The 20,871-nt window shown below is 35.2% G+C and overlaps 1 protein-coding gene across 1 annotated transcript; it reads left to right on the forward strand.

The window, feature by feature from the left end:
- The first annotated feature begins 6,713 nt into the window (after positions 1–6,713).
- Positions 6,714–20,599, forward strand: LOC114271776 (triphosphate tunnel metalloenzyme 3). The gene is made up of 2 exons (XM_028213411.2): positions 6,714–7,609; positions 20,225–20,599. Exons 1-2 carry the CDS (start codon positions 7,008–7,010, stop codon positions 20,238–20,240), a joined length of 618 nt encoding a protein of 205 aa, XP_028069212.1. The 5' UTR covers positions 6,714–7,007; the 3' UTR covers positions 20,241–20,599.
- The last annotated feature ends 272 nt before the right edge of the window (positions 20,600–20,871 follow it).

The following is a 20,871-nucleotide window of genomic DNA, read 5'->3' on the forward strand; positions in this document are numbered from 1 at the left end:
ATTAAAAAAGATGTTGAAAATCTTTCTAATAAACAAATTTTTGCTAGGTGGCAAAATGAATTATCAATGTTTGATTTTGACATTGAATATATCAAAGGAACTAATAATTGTCTTCCTGATTTTTTAACACGTGAATTCTTGCAGGGTTCAAATGAGTCGCCCGGCTAGAGGCCAAGGACGAGGACGAGGATGAGGCAGAGGATCTACTCCTTATGCCCATGGTAATGTGTATCCAGATCTCACAAAATTTCCTTGGATTATAGTAAATAAGAAAAATCTCTCCGCACAGGCAAGTCCATCTTCCACTACCAAATCTGCAAGAGATGCACTTCTTATCGAAGAGTCTAGAACATATCAGACAAGTCCACATGAAGAGACAATTTTATATTTTGAAAATATTGACATTAAATGGATGACTGATCCTTGGGAAATTAAGGATCGTTATTTGCATAATCAAAATTTTCAACCACATTTTGATTAGTATCAGTATATTTATGAGCAAATGCTCAAAGATACTGCATTCGTAGACCTTACTCATACATATTCTGAAGAAGGTAATCCGAAGTCTGCCATCAAATATAGCAAGGCAGTTATTATACGAATAATGAAGTCAGAGTAATAGGGTCTCAATCCCAATCAATCTCGTACTCTTTCTATACATGATCAGAAATATAATTATCGGGATTATGTCTAAGCATTCATTACAGCTTTTTACTACATGAATCCTAACCGAAGTCATTCATGGTTTATTAAAGTTTGTTCCCAAACATATCAGTTTGGTCTTCCTAACTGGTTTTATGTTTGGAGGGAAAAATTTGGACCAGATTCTTCTATCTTACCTGAACCATATCAAATTCCTTTTAATGCTTGGGTCAAAGCTTTTCAAGCAATGCCTAATAATCAGAACTTTTCCGTAACAAAGTCCTTTGCCATTGTTTTGATTCACTTCAGTATCCCCTGGATCTGGCGGTGGGATTTAGCCATTGATTTTCATAATAAAATCCATCGCCTTAAAAGAATTTTCTTTTTCAAATAGTAGAAAACTCTTGATTCCTCCCAATCTGAAATTATTGAGCAAATCAAGCTTAATACCAAAGCTCATCATGATGCAGTTCCGAAGCCCTCTTTTCCTGAATCATCTGTTATTAATCCTTTTCTTAAAATTCAATTGGAAATTAAACAAAAACATCCATAGATATCTGATAAAGATTTGTTGATTCAATGTATGGCATACATGAAAGAACAATTCCTGCAATCTATGGAATCTGATGTCAGAGATGACATCTCAATGATTTTCGCAGCCAATCAAGATAAGGATCTGGAGAGAGATAATAATAATGCATTTACTATTCTAGGTAGAGAATCACAAGACCCTGATAATGATAATGACGAGTCACTTGGAGATTTTTGGGGTTCCCTCACTGATATCATCACTAAGAAAGTGGAAAAGGAGAGAAAGAGGGAGAGAAGGGGAGATAAGGCCCACAAATGTGTGGTAAGAACTTTAAAATAAATTCTATAAATAAGAGATATGGCCGAGTTCCTGGATTAAAATTATAACCTTAGTAAGAATTCAAACATTTAAAACGTCAAGTATATTTGCATCTTCTAAAGCTACGGTTAAATGAGGATAAACATCAAAATAAACTGGTCCTTGGACAAACTTATCTCTACAATTCCCATTAGGGTGTCTTGCCAGTCCAAACATCTACCATCTCTCAAACTGAGAGTCAAACAAGTATTTTTTCCCAATAGAGTCATTGGTTTAAGGGCTACTTGAACAAGACCAATATGAATATAAACATATTTCTTATAATAAGGAAGTAAATCTACAGCTTTAAATAAATTATGGCTTTCATCATCATGCTCAATATGGATGTTTGATTCTACAATTTTAATTATTGTTTTTGATTTAAAATCGAAAGTTCCAATTTTATAAATTTGTTTTGGAGCTACCTTCGGTATATTCCATTTATCTAATTTTTCTTGAATTTCTTCAAATTCTATTAATTCAACATTATGCGCTAATCCTGATGATCCTGCGATTGATACGGGTAAAATTTCTTCACCACTTGATGCAGCCTCAGTAACCTCGTTACTCATATGGTTGTATTGTGACCATATATGCTTAATTTATCACTATTATACCATTTATACAAATAGTAATAAGCATGGCTCTATTACCAATTAGGTGTGTGCTAACTATAATTTGCAAGCACGTCTGTGAATGACTTATAGGAGATACATGCCTCAAAGGAATTTAATCCCAACGCTAGAAAAACCCCAACCGCGACTTGGGTGACGTCCCACTTACAGAATTATAATTCATGTCCCTAATTATTAAAAATCCAAGAATATTATTGTTCATATGAACAGTATAATAATTATAAGTTAATACATATGGTCTCATGAATTTACTTCGGAGAAGAGAAAGATCGTTGGTTGCAAACCAAACGAATTATTTCTTCTTGTATAGCTTTTTTAGTATTATCTTTTAATTGTTAAATTTCAAAAATCCAATTAGCTACAGTAGGAATATGCAGCAGAGGAGATAAAGTATTTAGTCTATCTATATGAAATTGTAATATTTCATTTAATTCATGCAGAAATTCAGCAGACATAAAGCATAGTACTTACAGAAGTTTTTCGGAGAAGAGTTCAAAACATGCTAAATCTTCCACACAAAGCTTATATAGCATAAACTGAGAGAAATTTTACAAGAGTGAGTGCAAGAGAGAAAGAGAATAGAAAACTGAAGATGCCTCGACAAGGGTGAGACCTTCCATTTATATAGCCTTAACTTCAGATATTACATTTGGATAAGAAAAGATTATGGAGATGGGTGTCATGTCCTAAATGGCTCGGAGTCGATTATCCTTATCTCCTTATCTTGTTGGCTTGTACCGATAAATTATGATGATATAGTTGACATATAAAGAGAGAATAGATGGATAGATTGATGGATAGTTGATCAAAAGTAGTTCCAATAATTGCGATAGTGGAGACAAAAGCTTTACTGATTGGCTTTTGCTTTACCTTTGCGGGCCTTATCTCTCTCCACTTTCTCAATAATAATATCAGTGAGGGAATCCCAAAAATCTCCACGTGACTCGTCATTATCATCATTAGGGTCTTGGGATTCTCCGGCTAGAATAGTAAATGCATTATTATCATCTCTCTCCAAATCCTTATCTTGACTGGCTGCGGAAATCATTGAGACGTCATCTCTGACATCAGATTCCATAGATTGTAGGAATTGTTCTTTCATGTATGCCATACATTGAATCAACAGATCTTTATCAGATATCTCCAGATGTTTTTGTTTAATTTCCAATTGAATTTTAAGAAAATGATTAATAGCAAATGATTCAAGAAGAGAGGGCTTCGGAACTGCGTCATAACAAGCTTTGGTATTAAGCTTGATTTGTTCAATAATTTCATATTAGGATGAATCAAGAGTTTTCCACCATTTTATAGATAAGCAGGGCAATTGTTCAACTCTAAGCTTAATTTTCTACACAGCTTGAGTATGTTCAGATGACCAAGGATTGGGATTCTTTCGGAGACGTTGATAAAGTATTGCAGCATTAGTGGCTAAATGCAGATAATAATCGGCAATATAATTTAAACATCTAAGAAATCTTTGTAATTGAGTTTTATCTTTAATTTCATCTAGAAATTTATTTGCAAACTCAATACTTCGGTCAATAGGAATAATTGTGCCATTATATATATTATGGCCAAGAAATCTAACTTTTGTTTGAAAAAGCTTCATCTTTGGAGCAGATACAACAAGACCATTTTTAATAATGACATTGCTAAAAATATTAAGATGTTTAATATGTTGTTCAATGGATGGGGAATAAATAAGAATATCATCAATATAGCATATAGTAAATGTAGAGTAAAGTATGAATATGTCATTCATAATATTCTGAAATTCTGAAAAAGCATTTTTTAAACCAAATAGCATAACATGGCATTCATAATGTCCAAATGGTACTGTAAAAGCAGTTTTATATCTATCATATTCAGCAATCTGTATCTCAATATCCAGATTTAAGATTAAATTTAGAAAATATAACAAAATCGTGTAAACTATCCAAAAGATTTTTTTTTTATAAGGAATTGGATATCTAATCCATTTCAGAACATCATTAAGAGATTTATAATTAATAACAAGTCTAGGTAAACCTCTTTCTATTTTAGCATTTTTATTAACATAAAAAGCAGTACAGCTCCATGGAGAATAACTTTTTCTGATTAATTTTTTATTCAGAAGAGCCGCTATTACAGTTTTACACAATTCCATATATTCTTTCTTCATTTGTGCCCGTCTAGCCTTTGTTGGAATTTGTTTTTCATCAAAATCAGGCTTATAAGGAAAAGTGACAATATGTTTTTTCCTATCCCAAAAAGCATTCGGGATGTCACTACAAATTTCTTATTCAAATTATGAAGCAATAGTTTTTTTTTTTTATTTTGTAGAGAAGATTGTTGAAGTCTTTGTTCAATACTGAGAATAGACACTTCCTTTTGTAAAAAAAATTAATTGTTTTTCTTTAAAAATGATTAAATCCTTATTTGATCTAACTCTTTAGTATATGATTCGGTTATAAATTCAAACACAATATGTTGATTACTGATAGTTGTATGAATGCCTTGAGAATCAATTTTTTCAATAGGCATTAAAAGGCATAAAAAGGGCATTCCTAGGATTAATGTCTGAGACATATTCCTGATAAGAACAAATGAAGTTGATAAACAAATTCCTTGATTGCAAATAAGTTCTTTGGATAATTTATATTTAATAATCATTCTGGTACCACTTGCACTAGTTAGAGATTGTGTGGCTTTTTCAAAATATTTAGAGGGTATAAGACCTTCTTGAATGCAATTCATATCAGCCCCACTATCAACAAGGGCTATAGCATCTTTAATAACAAATCTATTATTAATAACAAAAGTGACTTTAATATACCATTTTTGATAGGTAATTTGATTTACTAACATTAAATATTTATTTTCAGAAGTGGATTCTTCAGATACATCATTATTTTTAGCCTTATTCTTTTGGTCAGTTAGTGTAGAAATTTGTTGTTTTATTTGGGCTATGTTCTGCTTGTTTTGTTGCTGATGAATTTTTAACTCCTTAATTTTTGTTTTAAGTAAATTTACTTCTCTTCGGAGATCATTAAGATTAGCAAGGGTTTCAGATTTAGGAGTATTGTTTTCCATTCGTTGAACTACTTCTTTAAGACTGCAATAATTAGGTTGCATGTTTTCTTCAGAGGATTCTTGAGATTTTTGATAACAAATTTCAAGCATTTTAAGTTTTAAATGAGGATCTTTAATTTGATCTATAAGTTTCAATACATCTTTTTGTTCATCAGTAAGAACATTAATACTGGTTCTGTAGATAAACCATTTATTTCAATAATAGCTTTCCTATAATTAGATTCAGCATTTAAGTTGCAACAACTCTTGCTACACCCTACTTCTTGTTCAGATTGGTCAGTCTCTTTAGAAGAAGTCTCATTATCAGAATATAATTCTGCGATTTCATCTCTATCTAGAGCAGAATTATCTTTGGAGTCAAATGAATTAATCATAAGTTTATAAAGTTGAGGTTTTAATCCTTCATCAATATTTAATTCTTTGATTTTTTGTTTAGTTCTACATTTATTAGTATAATGTCCTATTTTGTCACATTTATAACATTTTGCTGACAACTTATTATTTTTCTGAAAAGGTGTTGTAGTTTTCGTGAGAAGTAATTATTAAAATATACATTAAATTTTGTTTTGATTATTAATTTTGAATAAATGTTTTAAAAAATAACCATATGCAACTTGATTACTATTAATATTATTATGGTAATGCAAGTCATTTACACTAGTCATTTATTAGTATATAAATATTTATGTATTATATGGCGCAGTTTGCTTCTCTTTAAGTCTCAGGTTCAAAACATCTTAGGTGCTATCAATTTTTGTGTTGGGCCAGTCCATACAGAGCTTTACTCTAGCTTTAAATGGGCCCCCGTTAGTGAACGGTGGGATTGGTTCCCCAAGGATTAGTCGAGGTGCGCGCAAGCTGGTTCGGACACCCTGAGTTATCAACAAAAAAAAATATATATATGGCACAGTTTGGATTTTTTGGTTTTGTTTTAGTCAAACCCATTTGTCTGCCAAGCTTGAAGAGTAGCATTGACTCTCTACTTTTCACTAACTAAGGTACAAAAAAAAAGGCACTCTTTATTTTACCTAATTACTGTAGTTATTGTGTTCTCCAATCACGCTCTTTATTTTAGCTAATTATTTAAACTAACTTAATTAATTTTTAAAATAAAAAAATACTAATTGTTGACATTTTACTAATATAAATTTGCAATAATAATAAATTTGCCCATACAAACATATAAAACCTGATGAGAAAAAAAAAACAAAATACAAAATAAGTTATTCCGTAATTTATCAAATGGAATTGAAAGAACATATTAAATTGCTATATATACACACACATATATATATATAATACATAAAATTCCAAATCCAAGATATAAATATATAAAAATTTAAAATATATGCATACATAATTGTTTGAAGAGACTATGAGGCTTTTCAATTATAACCATAAAAAAAATAAGATAGTTCAATAACTAATTTATTAGAGTCAAAATTAAATTTACATTACTAAAATGGCTAACAAAACTTGTATAATTATTTACTGGGAGATGGACAAAGTCAAATTATAAAATGGCTGTATGGATTTTGGTGATAGAGGGACTGACTATTGAGAAAGATGCTGAGAAGAAAGCCCAGTAAAATCGAAGTCAAAGTTGAAGACAAGGAAGAAATCGAAGAAGCCCGCAAGCGCTCCGCCGCCACGGCCGCCGCCGCCACCACCACCGGCGCCGCCTCTCTCCTCCAACATTTTAAAGATCCCTCTTCCAAATCCAACCGCATCGGCCTCTCCTCCTCCTCCTAGTCCCCACCGAAACCCTAATGGAGGTCGAAGTCAAGCTTCGTCTTCCTGACTCCGCCGCCCACCAGAATCTCCTCTCTATCCTTTCACCCTTCCACCGCCAGACCCACCGCCAATACAACACCTTCTTTGACGGCGTCGCCTCCGAGCTCTCCTCTCGCCGCGCTGTTCTCCGCCTCCGCTTCTATGACGACGATGCCAACTGCGTCGTCTCTCTCAAAGCCAAAGCTGTACTCGTCGACGGCGTGAGTCGTGTCGAGGAGGACGAGGAGGAAATGGACCCTCTGCTCGGCCGCGAATGCGTGGCGGACCCGTCGAAGCTTGGTTCGGTGGATTCGAGGATTATGAAGAGGGTAAGAGATGAGTTTGGGGTTGTTGGTGGAGGGTTTGTGTGTTTGGGTGGGTTTAGGAATGTGAGAGGAGTTTATGACTGGAATGGATTGAAATTGGAGGTGGATGAGACTATGTATGATTTTGGTACTTGTTATGAGATCGAATGCGAGAGTGCAGAACCCGAGAAGGTCAAGAAGTTGATTGAGGAGTTTCTCAAGGAGAATGGGATTCATTATTCTTACTCAGAGGCTTCAAAGTTTGCAATTTTCCGATCCGAGAAGTTACCACAGTAAGTGAATTCTAAGGAATTTTTTTTTTTTAAATATTCGTAATTGTTCTTGAGTTCTTACTTAATGACTTTCTCTGTACTTGCTCTACATGCAAGAAAATGGAAACTACAAAGATAATTTCAGGTTAAAAATTGAAAATAAGCATTCAGAGTTTATGGAAGGGATGGGGGTCTGTCCTTTTGAGCCTCTTAAATCCTATTCTATGAGAAAAGTAACTATCTCTTATTTATCTTTTAAAACATCAATATAATTATGGAGCCTGTTGTCTAAACCAATCATAATGTAGAAGACACGCCACGTAGCAATACCCTCTTTTAAGTATGTAATAATTATGCAATTTTATTTTTAATTTAAGAGGAAAATTCTCAGTGGTTTACCACTATTTTGGTGTTGGACTTACAGTTATTCTACTATTAAGTTCTTAAGCTGTTGTATTAATTGCTCTAAGGTTTCTTGTTTTATTGCTAGCTGTCTGTCAATTTGTTTGATTCTTAAACTATAGTGTGCTAGAGATCTATCTGTGGCTAATGATAGCTGAAGCGGCTAATCCTCCCCAACTAGCACGAAATTGTCCGCTTCGGAGTTAGGCCATTTCAGCTAGCTAACCCCTCACGGCTTTAAAAAACCTCATACTAGTCTACGAGAGTTAATCCACTTATGTAGTGAAGCTATGATATCTCACAGAGCGATGTGGGATTGGACTTTGCTAAGTATACCCACATAACTCCCCAGTGGACTGGTTGCCTGAGTAGGGAGTTTCCGTAGACGGCGCCAAATGAAACAGCTAACCCTCCCCGACTAGCCAAATATTGTCCGCTTTGGAGTTAGGTCATTTCAGCTATCTAACCCGTCACTATTTTAAAAGGCCTCATACTAGGCTAAGGGAGTTGGTCAACTTATGTAGTGGAGCTGTGATCTCTCACAGAGTAATGTGGGATGCGTGGACTTTGCCCAGTACACCTGCAATAGCAGAAATTGATATCTTTATTTTTGATCTTCTAATTCTTGTATATGTTCAGTACTAGATCTAATTTTAACTCAGTTCTTCTTTCAAAAGCATAAAAATTTTGCTTTAAAAAATATTATATTGAAAATATTCCTTGGTATTTCTACTTAGGTTATTCTCCTTTTATTTTAAAATTCTTTTCTTTACTTTGCAAAACTACTTTTAAGTGATGTTTGCTTTCGTTACATGTACTCCTACCTTGCGACTAAGCCTCGTTTGACATATTATATTTTTATTTTCCTATTCCTTCCCTTTTCCTTTTTTACCTACAATTTTCCTCTAATGCTTAATCACGGCTCACACAGGTTCGTCAGCTATGGTCACTCAATAATGGAATAGAAAAAATAATAGATACTACGAAAGTTCAAAGCATGTAATATAATAATAAGCAAGCAAGCATTTCATAAACTTAGTTTTTCAAAAAGAAAATAAATTTTAGAACAAAAGAGTTATCCTTTCCAAATATCCAAAGAAAAAGAGAAATTACTCACACTTCATATTAATATAACAAAATACTTTAAGGATTATGTTACAGACTCTAAGACACTTAGAAACTTGGAAGACAACAGTTGAGACACTTCAAAGTTGGACAAGGACAAAGATTTGAGTGGTACACTTGAAACTTGGACGAGGATAAGGACTTGAGTGGATTTTTCTTGTGTTTCTAATAGAAGAGTGTTCTCTATTTATAGTGGTGGATACTCCTAAAAACTGACTATCGAAAGAATTAGTCAAGGATTAAGATAATGATGTCAGGTACTATTTTGGGCCCCCATCGCACATCATTCAATCCTCCCTATCTTGATTCTTCGTTTACAAAATATTATAAAAAGAAAAGAAAAAATAAAATAAAATACATGTAAGGATTCTCACAGCTTTTCTTTAATGGAGCAGAGTAGGGGTCGTCTGCTCTATTAAAGTAGTGAGTGAATGGAAAGCCTTACTACTAACAGATGCAAATAATTACAGTAGTTTTTGTCGTTTTTTAGCGTAAGTTCTGACACATTTTCAGGCGTGAAGGAGGAGCCTTATCTCTAACAAACTCAAATAATTATGCTAGCCGTTGTCGTTTTCGGGCTAAGTCCTTCTTGGTGAAGCTCCTTGTAGATGCTTGATTGATGGTGAACTTGGATGATCTAGAACCTTGTTTTTATTTTATTTTTTTTTACCTTCACCCAAACATTCTATCCGAAAGGTCTGCTTCTAAAAATTGATCATAAAAATTTGCCTCATTAACTGGTTCATTCTCCCACTGATCATCATCTTGAAGTATTGGTGACTCTTGGGAAACACTATGTTGATAGTTAGGATACTGACTTTTATTGACAAAAGCCTCTTTGCTAAAAGGAAAATCTAGAATAGCAAGTTACAATAGATCTTCTAGTTTTTGTTTTTGAGGTGTCCATAGTTTCCATAATAAGCTAATAGAGTGTTATTGGCAAATTTTCTCTATTTGTTAAGCTGATCTTTGAGTGAAAATTTCTTGCATAGCTAAGGTTTTCGGTTGAGAAGTCCTGGGTATCTTAGAAAAGTTGAGGTTCCTCTGAGGTACATTTTATGCTTGGCAAAAATACACCTTATTCCTTTCCATTCTGGTAGCTTGCTATCAATCAATACTTCAACAAATGGATAATGTTCTTCCATTATATAAAGTATTAAATGAGCAAGTTTATTTCCAAAACTATCAGTCTGGTCTGGTTTGAGTCAATGCAATCTTGACTTCGGCATCTGTCTTTGTCAGATAAATTTAGCCACTTTTAAGCCATTAGAGATAAAAGGCAAAACTTGTATTCTAACCGCCGCACAATTGTTGGATTATGATTTGTTTCCAAAATGATTTTTTCAGAACCAGACCAGATTCATAGTTTTGGAAATAAATTTGCTTATTCAGTACTTTGTATAATGGAAGAACATTATCCATTTGTTGAAATATTGATTGATAGCAAGCTACCAGAATGGAAAGGAATAAGGTGTATTCTCACCAAGCATAAAATATACCTTAGAGGAACCCCAACATTTTCAGGATACCCGGTACTTTTCAACCGAAGACCTTGGCCATGCAAGAAATTTTTACTCAAAGATCAGCTTAACAAATGGAGAAAATTTGTTAATAACCCTCAATCAGCTTATAATGGAAACTATGGACACCTCGTCTGTGAAGATAAAAACCAGAAGATCTATTCGAACTTGTCTATTCCAAGTTTTCCTTTCAGCAAAGAGACTTTTATTGATGAAAGTCAGTATCCTAACTATCAGCATAGCGTTTCTCATGAGTCACCAATATTTCAAGATGATGATCAATGGGAGAATGAACCAGATAATGAGGCAGATTTTTATGATTAACTTTCAGCAGCAGACCTTTCGTATAGAATGTTTGGGTGAAGGTCAAAAAAAAAATCCAAGGGTCTAGAGCATCCAAGTTCACCATCAATCAAGCATCTACATCAGTAAGCATCTACAGGGAGCTTCACCAAGGACTTAGCCCGAAAACGACAACGGCCAGCATAATTATTTGAGATTGTCAGATATAAGGCTTCTCCTTCACGCCTGAAAATATGTGTTAGAATTCACGTCAAAAAACAACAAAAACTATTGTAATTATTTGCATTTGTCAATAGTAAGGCTTCTCCTTCACTCACTACTTTAATAGAGTAGACGATCCCTACTCTACTCCATTAAAGAAAAACTGTGAGAATCCTTACACGTGTTTTATTTTTATTTTTTTTTTCTTTTTGTAGTATTTTGTAAACGAAGAACCAAGAGGGGGAGGATTGAGTGATGTGCAATGGGGCCCAAAGTAATACCCGGCATCATTATCTTAATCCTTGACTGATTCTTTCGGTAGTCGGTCTTTAGGAGTATTCACCACTATAAATAGAGAACACTCTTCAATTAGAAACATAAGAAAAAATACTGAAGTCCTTGTCCAACTTTGAAGTGTCTCAACTGTTGTCTTCCAAGTTTCTAAGTGTCCCAGAGTATGTAACATAATCCTTATAAGTATTTTGTTATATTAATGTGAAGTGTGAGCAATTTCTCTTTTTCCTTGGGTATTTGAAAAGGGTAAGTCCTTTGTTCTAAAATTTATTTTCTTTTTGAAAAACTAAGTTTATGAAATGTTTGCTCTTTACTATTAAATGCTTTGAACCTTCATAGTATTTATTGTTTTTTCTATTCCATTACTGAGTGACCTTAGCTGAAGAACCCATGTGAGTCGTGATCAGGCATTAGAGAAAAATTGTAGCAAAAAGGGAAAGGTAAGGAATGGGAAAATAAAAATATGCTATGTCAAACGAGATTTAGTCTCAAGGTGAGAGTATATGTAATGAAAGCAAACATCACTTAAAAGTAGTTTTACAAAGTAAATGAAAGAATTTTAGAATAAAAGGGGAGTAACCTAAGTAGAAATACAAAAGGAATATTTTCAATATAATATCTTTTAAAGCCAAATTTTTGTGCTTTTGAAAGAAGAACTTAGAGCTAAGTACTGAACATATACAAGAATTAGAAGATCAAAAACAAATATATCAATTTCTGCTATCATTAGCCACAGGTAGATCTCTAGCACACTATAGTTTAAGAATCACACAAATTGACAGACATCTAGCAATAAAACAAGAAGCCTTAGAGCAATTAATACAACAGCTTAAGTACTTAATAGTAGAATTAACTAGATAATTCTCAGTCCAACCCCAAAATAGTGGCAAACCACTAACTCTCTCCCAAAGCAATTTGATTTTTAATTTAAGAGGAAAAATCTGACTTTTCATGAATCAATTGTTCGATTCCATTTTTAAACGAATGAAGTAGAAGCGAATAACCCGTAACATTAACGTTGGTAAACAAGTACAGTGAGAAGTTAACATTATGACTTTTAATGTAGAAAATATGGAAGTATAGCACCAGCAGAGAAATTAACATTAATGACCTCCAATGTAATCACCAATATTCAATTTTGCAACATGGAGTATATGATCTCCTCACCCTCAACACAGTACAACTCGACCACGGTTCCTATCATAAGATGGTGCTGTGCACCCCTCCAAATACTCCACAAAATTTCCCCAATCATCTACAACCTATGTTACACAGACTCTTCAAAATAGATCAAATACCCGTGTCGGACATCCGACACTCGGACAAGGGTATGGGATCTGTGTTAGATTCTTTTCAACGGATATTTCTTATATAATTGTATATAACACAATTATTATATGTGCATATTATTGTATATAATTACTATAAATGTCTTTTTGACACTGTAAGTTACATATAGTACCATTTTATCTCACATATTAGATTAAAAATATAAAAATATGATATTTTTTTGCCGAGTCCGTGTACCCTTAAATTTAAGATTTAATGAGTCTGACCTCTAGATACATACCCGCACCCGACACCCGTACCCGAGTCCATGTAACATAGTCTACAACTATATGTCCTCTTAAATTGCCCAGTTTTCAATGTATTTATATGAAAACACATTGAATTTGCATTGGGCACTTAGTGTCCTTAGGTATGTAACAAAATGACTCATTTCTAAATACAGATGAATTTAAAGTTGATAGTAATTATCATTTGGTAGAATTTACGGAAAAAAATAAACAAATAAAAAAAAATAAAAAGTTATCATTTGGTAGAACAAACCTGTCTAAAAGCTTCTTAATAAATAAATTTTGGTTTTCCCTAATTGCCTCAGTTATGGAACAAAAAAGTGATTCATTTGAAATATGACAATCTAAAATAATAAATAAATAAATGAATAAAGGACTTCAAATACAAATGAATATGACTACATGTACACATCAAAAGGTCAATGTCTTCCATAAAACAACCTTCGATGTTTAATTTAATATATTGTTCTTCAAGTGTTCTCAAAATTAGACATAATGCTTGATTTTAAATTAAAGGATTGTGAAAAAGATGAGCATTTGACTTTTTTTTTTTTTTTTTTTTGAATAGTGCAAAAGAAAATAAAACAAAACACAAGTAGAAGAAGAAATCACCAACGGAGGGGTCATTTGTTTCATGGGATTGACGTGTGGGATTGGACTCCATGTCTAATAAATTTACTAATTCATCGTTTGGTTAGTTTAGTAAAAGTTGAGCCAAATATGCATCATTTCTAACTAAATAGTCCAGTAACTATTTATTTAGGACTAACAGTCCATTATATTATAGTTCGCTCTTATCCAATCCATCCAAATAAACACCCCCTAAGGCCTTAAGAAAGAAGTTCCAATCTAGTTTGCTATGATCAAAATCTTGATTTGTTTAAGGCATCCAGGTTGGTCATGCTGGTCCATTCCCTTGTTTGCTAGAAATTTGAGAAGACATATCTAGAAGATGAACCAGAGGCATACACAAATAAAGATCTAGTGTTTGATTTACTAAAATGGAATAGAATGGAATAATCATTCCATCAAAATTTTCATTTGCACGTTTGATTGACTAAAAAAATTATACATTGGAAATAATTTTCATTTACCATTATAAGCTAATGATCATTCCCGACAAAAAAAATAAAAATAAAAAATTAGGAATGACTATTCCATTCCATTCCATTCCATCATATTCCAAACTCCAATCAACCAAATAGAGGAATAGAGTAATTAACTCTATAGAGGCAATATTTCAAACACCTTTGTTGCATGAATACAAAAAGAAATAAAGAAGTATTTGTGAAGAAAACTAACCAAAGTCCAATAGATAGAGGTGAAGGAGTATAAGGCATGAGGAAGGGAGAGGAAGAAACCGCGTGCATTGAATCAAGTCTTTGGTTGCTTGCTGCCATGACCATTGCGGTTAAGCGTGAGATATATTTCATACTAATTCATGACAAAAAGTTGCCAACTCTTTCCAACAAGGGTGAATATGTGTCCGGCTATACCCAAAAAAAAGAAAAGAAAAGGTGTCTGGAACCGTCATGTAAGAAGAGTTATTAATTCAAACATTTAGGGGTACGTTTGGAATAAAATTAAAGTAGAAAACACTAAAATTTCTTCACTCTTTTATAATAGTAGTAGGATGAAGACGCCTTGTCCTCTCTTTGTTTCATGCCTTTTTATTATTAAAACTTCCTTTGTTAATGCTTAAAAAAAAAAAGAATGCACTTGTTAGAGAAAAATTGGTAATGGACAGGTTTTGTTGCTCATCCTTTTCTCAAGTTTTCTAGGAATTTCACCATTCTTTTTCCTCCTTATGAACTTTGCAAACTTTGCAAAAAATTTTAATCCTTTATTACGTTTGCTAGTGATTTCCTCCCCACCCCACACCCCCCCCCCCCCCCCCCCCCAAAAACAATAGGGGCATGCTTTCCCTTACCAAGCAATGCATTTAAGGATTATTTTGAGCTGCAAATACACTCTCCTGATTTAACATTTGTTGTAGATAATAGAGTCGACGCACATGAAGCATTTAGCCCCTCTAGAGGCTGATAATTAGAATTGTTATTTTGTCTCTTAACTTTAAATTTCTTAATGGTTTGTAGAGGTGGCTCAACTACTAGAACTAGATTGTTGCTTAAGCCCACAAGAATATTTTTTTAAAAAAATTATTGTCGAGGGCCCAACTTTTCGAAGTCTTAATTAGATAAGGTCTACGGCCTCTAAAAACCTTGGGCTACTAATGTGATTTAACTATTATGCCACTTACATTGTTGTCTGAGGCCCACAAGAAACGTTTTTAAGAAAAATAGTCTAAGGCCCGAACTTTTCAAAGGCTTCATTTTGATGTTAAGCTTGAGGCCTCCAAAAACCGTAGGCCACTACTGGTTTAACTGTAGCATTTATGTGTCCTGTGTTATATTGACTCTGCTATTTCCCCAAAGTACCCATTTCCACTGGATACGGCAAGGAGGTATGGGTGTGAGATATGTGTTCAACACCTTATCCAATTTAAACACTCGAATTCTTTAATTTCTTATGATGCTTGAAAAAGAAAAAAATGGCATTTGCTAGTAAACCAACATATTTAGCTTCTCACATGGATGAGAGATGGAAATTTCATGTATATTGTCTTAAATCTTTTTTTTTTTTTTGATAAATAAATAATTTATTGAAAGAGCATCAAGATGATGCAACAAATACAAGACATCAAAAATAACTCCTAACCAAGAGTGTCATCTAAGAAATCTAAAAAAACAAACAAATCTAGATCAAACTTTTGTTCCATCCTACTATACAAAACTATAAGAAGGCGATTCTCAAGCCAAGAAGCAGTATGGGGAAGCTCTTGAAAAGTTCGTTGATTATGCTCCAACCAAACTAACCACATCTAACAAAGAGGCACCAAAGACCACGCACGACGTAGCTGCCGACCCACCCAAGCTCCACGCCAACTCCACAACATGTCCATCACCCTCCTCGGTTGAACCCAAACAATCCCAAAAATGGAGCAAATAACTTCCCACAACCGACTAGCCACAAGGCAATACAAGAACAAATGATCCACGGACTCCGTATTTGCACAACATGTACAACATCGATTCACTAGAAAATGATCATGCCGAACCAAGTTATCAATTGTAAGATTCCGCCCTAAAGTTGCCGTTCAAATGAAGAAAACCACCTTTGAAGGAGCCCCCGGCACCCAAACACTCCTCCAGGGAAAATCCCTCCTCTCCTCCCCCACCAAACTCCGATAATAGGACGAAACAGAAAAACACCCCTTAGCCCCCACAACATTCCACCCCAAAGCATCCTCCCCTATCCCAGTCACACCCAAGTTCCCAACCCATACAAGTAACCCCATAATTCTAGCAGTTGCGCTCCCAATCCTGAACCGGCCACCGCAAGTGAATATCTCATACCCACTACATCCCCACCCCCCAAATAAGATGCCACCATAGCTTCCTGATCCAAAGCAATGCCAAAAATCAAAGAAAAACGAGCCACCAACAAAGCCTCACCACACCACCTATCCTTAAAAAAAACGTACCCTCATCCCATCACCTACCCAAAACCCCACCATCTCCCAAAACTCCACTGTCCCCAACCAAATTCCTTTCCATAGACCACAACCATGAGAACTAGTCACATCCCTTGACCCCCATCCCCCCCTAGCCTGCCCATACTTACTAGCCACCACCCGTCGCCAAAGCCTCTCCGGCTCCACAGCATAGTGCCACAACCACTTACTTAATAAAGCTTAGTTAAAAACCACCAATCTCTACACCCTCAACCCCCCAGCCTCCTTTGATTGACAAATCTACCCCTAATCCACCAAATGGTATCTAAAACCATCCCTCCCATTGCCCCACTGAAAATTCCTTTGAAGCTTTTCCATTCGCCGCGCCACCAATACCGGAATAACATGCAAAGACATGAAGTACATTAGAATGCTACTCAACACACACTTAATCAAAGTCAACCTACCCCCTTTTGAAAGATATTGCCTCTTCCACCCAACCAACCGACGTTGAATTCACTCTACAACTCCATCCCACACCCCTTTCGCCTTAAATGTGGCCCCCAAAGGCAAGCCCAAGTAAGTTGCTAGCAAAGCCAACACCTGGCAACCCAACACCCCAGCTAACACTGGAAGACTCTCCACCTTCCCCACTAGAGTCAACTTTGATTTCCGCAAATTTACCTTAGAACCCAAAACTACCTCAAAGCATAACAAGACACACCTCAAATACCCTACTTGCTCCGCCACTACCCCACAAAAGACCAAAGCGTCATCAGCAAACAACAAATGGGAAACACGAAGAGGCTCTCCCGAGAGAGGACCCACCCAAAAACCCTCCATCAAACCTTCTTGGACAGCCCTATCCAACAATCTACTGAACGCCTCCATCATTAAAATGAACAAAAGTGGCGACAAAGGATCCCCATAACAAAGACCTCGGTGTGTCGAAAAGAAATCCTGACAGTAGAAATACAAAACTGAATCCACCGACCCCAAATCTCTCCGAAACCCTTGCGCCCCATAACATCCAACAAAAACTCCCACCATACATTATCGTAAGCCTTCTCGATATTCAACTTACAAATCAAACCAGGTAAGCCTTGTCAAATCCGGGAGTCAACACACTCTTTAGCCATCAATACTGCATCCAAAATCTGCTGACCCCCTACAAAAGCATATTGAGAATCAGACACAACCACCTGCAAAACCCCATGAAGCCTATTTGCTAAAACTTTAGCCAAAAGCTTATACATACTATCAAGTAAACTAATGGGCCTAAAGTCCCTGATATCCTCTGTCCCCCCTTTCTTAGGAATCAAAGCCAAAAAAGTTGCATTAAACCTTTTCTCAAAGTGCCCAGACACAAAGAAAGCCTCCAAAGCTACCATCACATCCATCTTAATCACACTCCAACAATGTTGAAAGAAAGCCATAGTGAAACCATCCGGATTTGGTGCCTTGTCCCCACTCATCGCCCGCAAAGCCCCAAAAACCTTCTCTTCCAAGACAGGACGCTCCAAAACAGTTTTGTCCGCTGTCGAGATCATGTCAAAATGAACCCCTTCCATCCCGAGCCGCCACTCCCCTGCTTGCGGCCAAAACAAATGCTGATAGAAGGACACAATCCCCTCCTCCGTACCCAGATCCTAACCAACCACTCGCAACCTATTAATCTAATTCACCCGACAGTGAGCATTAGCCATCCGATGAAAGAACTTAGTATTCCGGTCCTCGTCCTTCAACCACAAGCACCTGGATTTTTGCCGATAACTCACCTCCATACGAGAGATATGGACATAATCCAGTCTAGCTACCTCCTTCCTTGCCACATCATTAGCTTACAAACCCCCATGAGCCTGTAAGTCGTCCAGGGAGGAGTGAAGTAGAGCCACCACCACTGCCTTCTGGCCCTCCAACCGACCAAACACCTCCTTATTCCACCTTTTCAAATCCCCTTTCAACAATTTCAATTTCTAAGCCAACCTACAGCTGGGTGATCCTGTCACCACATAACTGGTCCACCACCCTCGGACCACCTCCAAGAAACCATCATTTTATTTTAAATACGTTTCTATATAATTTACAAAATCTTATCCAAAAATATTATATAATATGCAATATATAAGTCTATAATGCATCTCTATACCTACATCCAATTTTTGGTCCCAATATCTTAAGATTTAGATTTATGAAGGTTTGATGCTTGGATCTCACTCACACTCGATACTCATATCCATGTCCATGTAACATAGCATGTGTAACATATTCTGGTGGCTGAAACCTAAGTGCATGGACATAGACATGTGACATGATGATAACATGAAACTAATATACAGACATGGTAAGCTCTAGAAAAGTTAGTTACCCAGATGGTGAGGACTCAACAATATGTGATGGCATATTGGGCTTGTATGCACATGTTTTAGGTGTTCAAGAAGTCTGTATCTAACATAAAAACATCAATTCTATAAAGGATGCCCAGATTATTTTGGCCCAAAGTGCTTTCGCTTTAATCTTTTATATTTTACAATGTTGTCAAGTATTGGCTCATACTAAGCTCTTTTGTAATATCTTGAGATGTATTGGATTATTAAATGGTAGCTTGATGATTACTGCAATTTCTCTATAGATATTGTTGCATGGCAAATTGTAATTAGCATTCAACAACAGCCTAATAGAGAAAGATGTCGTCATCTTTCTTGTTCTCTGTTTTTTGGTTGGGTGGTCTGGGTAGTGATTATTGAGCTTAGTTGGATCTTTAACACTTGAGAAATAATATAATGAAGCAAACTATGTGTTTGTTGGTTTGAGGCAATTGTAATTACTTCTTTCTCTTTCTCCTTTTTTAAGATATTACATAAGTTAATTTAATTATTGAATACTAGATGAAGAAAACCAAGGGGTGAAAGTATGATCATTTTTTGTTATATCAAATATGTTTGTTTAGACATTTTGGGATGGTATCAAATATTGACATCTGTTTTATACAGTATTGCAACCTACACTATATCAAATTTATTGAACCATTTTTCTAATATATGTTGAAATCTGTATGTGCTTCAGTCTCATCCAATTTTGAGTCATATTGACCCTTGCCTCCTATGTTACAACTTGCACGGGCTTGTTTAAATTTGTGAAGTACCAGTGTTGGACACTTGAATTATGATATGGGATGTGTCTGACACGGCTAGTTGGATGCGTACACTCAACAAACATGTTTGAAGTAATAGAATTTATTATGAAACCTTAGATAAGACTCCCATTGTATGCATACAAAACTATATTAATTTGTAAGTACTATTTTACTCTAAATAAATGAAAGAAGTACTTGAAGGAATATAAAATGTAGTCTAGACATTTATGGTGGGAATAAGAATTCAAGCAGACATGTTGGTTGGATTAATACTCGATTGCTCTCGGTAGGAAACAATCAGTATCTCTTATATTCTTGCCTTGTTGAATATGTGTTTATGAGTAGAAATGTGATAAGTAGACTATAAAGGAGACGATGTCTTCCATGATTTACTTGAAGTTCATGCAAATAAGATCTTAAACTTGATGGTTGTCTCCTGCCTAATATAACTTTTTTTTGGAAAGTAACCTGCCTGATATAACAAGCCTTCAGTTATTGAATGTATATATATATCAAATGACCAATGTTGCCAAACTAAGGTATTTCTTTATTTGTTACTCGTAGGTTACTTGCTAAATGATTAAAGACAGCCTTGAGGACTTGCAGTCGAGCAGATTCTTCTATTAATAAAGCAAAGTTCGTTTCCTCGCTGGAGATTGCTCCACCTCATGCATCTATCTACATCTGGTTGCAACAATGTATCTTGTTTTGCTTCTTCATTGTGTGGACTTGAAAGACCAAGTCCAACATTTTTCTCCCTTGCTTAGAATTACAGATCTATACTTTTAGTAATAAAGTGCTGAATTTGATATCTCAATTGTGTCTCTTACTGGTTGTATCTCATTATTATATTTCCATGGTAGAAATGTTTCTGCATCAAGAGAAAGTGTTAGGTCATTGACTCCTCCGGTAATTAAAATGATTTTTGTTTGTGTGCAATTTTGAGATTATCTAGTTATGTGATGCCAAATTATTACCGATCTTGGATGTGAATTGGGTGATTTTTTTCGAAGTCTTTGACGTTGCTAGCTCAAGTAGCCAAGGACCTAAGATCATTTCCCTGTCCATGCTAGTCTTTTTCTGACAGATTTTACTACAAATATGCTGTTGCACAACTTCATCTTAATGGATATGATTGTCAATTACGTACAATAGACTATTCCTTCATGGAATTAACAATTGATACCCCATCCAATTAGTGCCTTTCTTCA

Source organism: Camellia sinensis, chromosome 13 (genome assembly GCF_055761805.1).
Source record: "Camellia sinensis isolate YWXY chromosome 13, ASM5576180v1, whole genome shotgun sequence".
NCBI classification, from domain to species: Eukaryota; Viridiplantae; Streptophyta; class Magnoliopsida; order Ericales; family Theaceae; genus Camellia; species Camellia sinensis.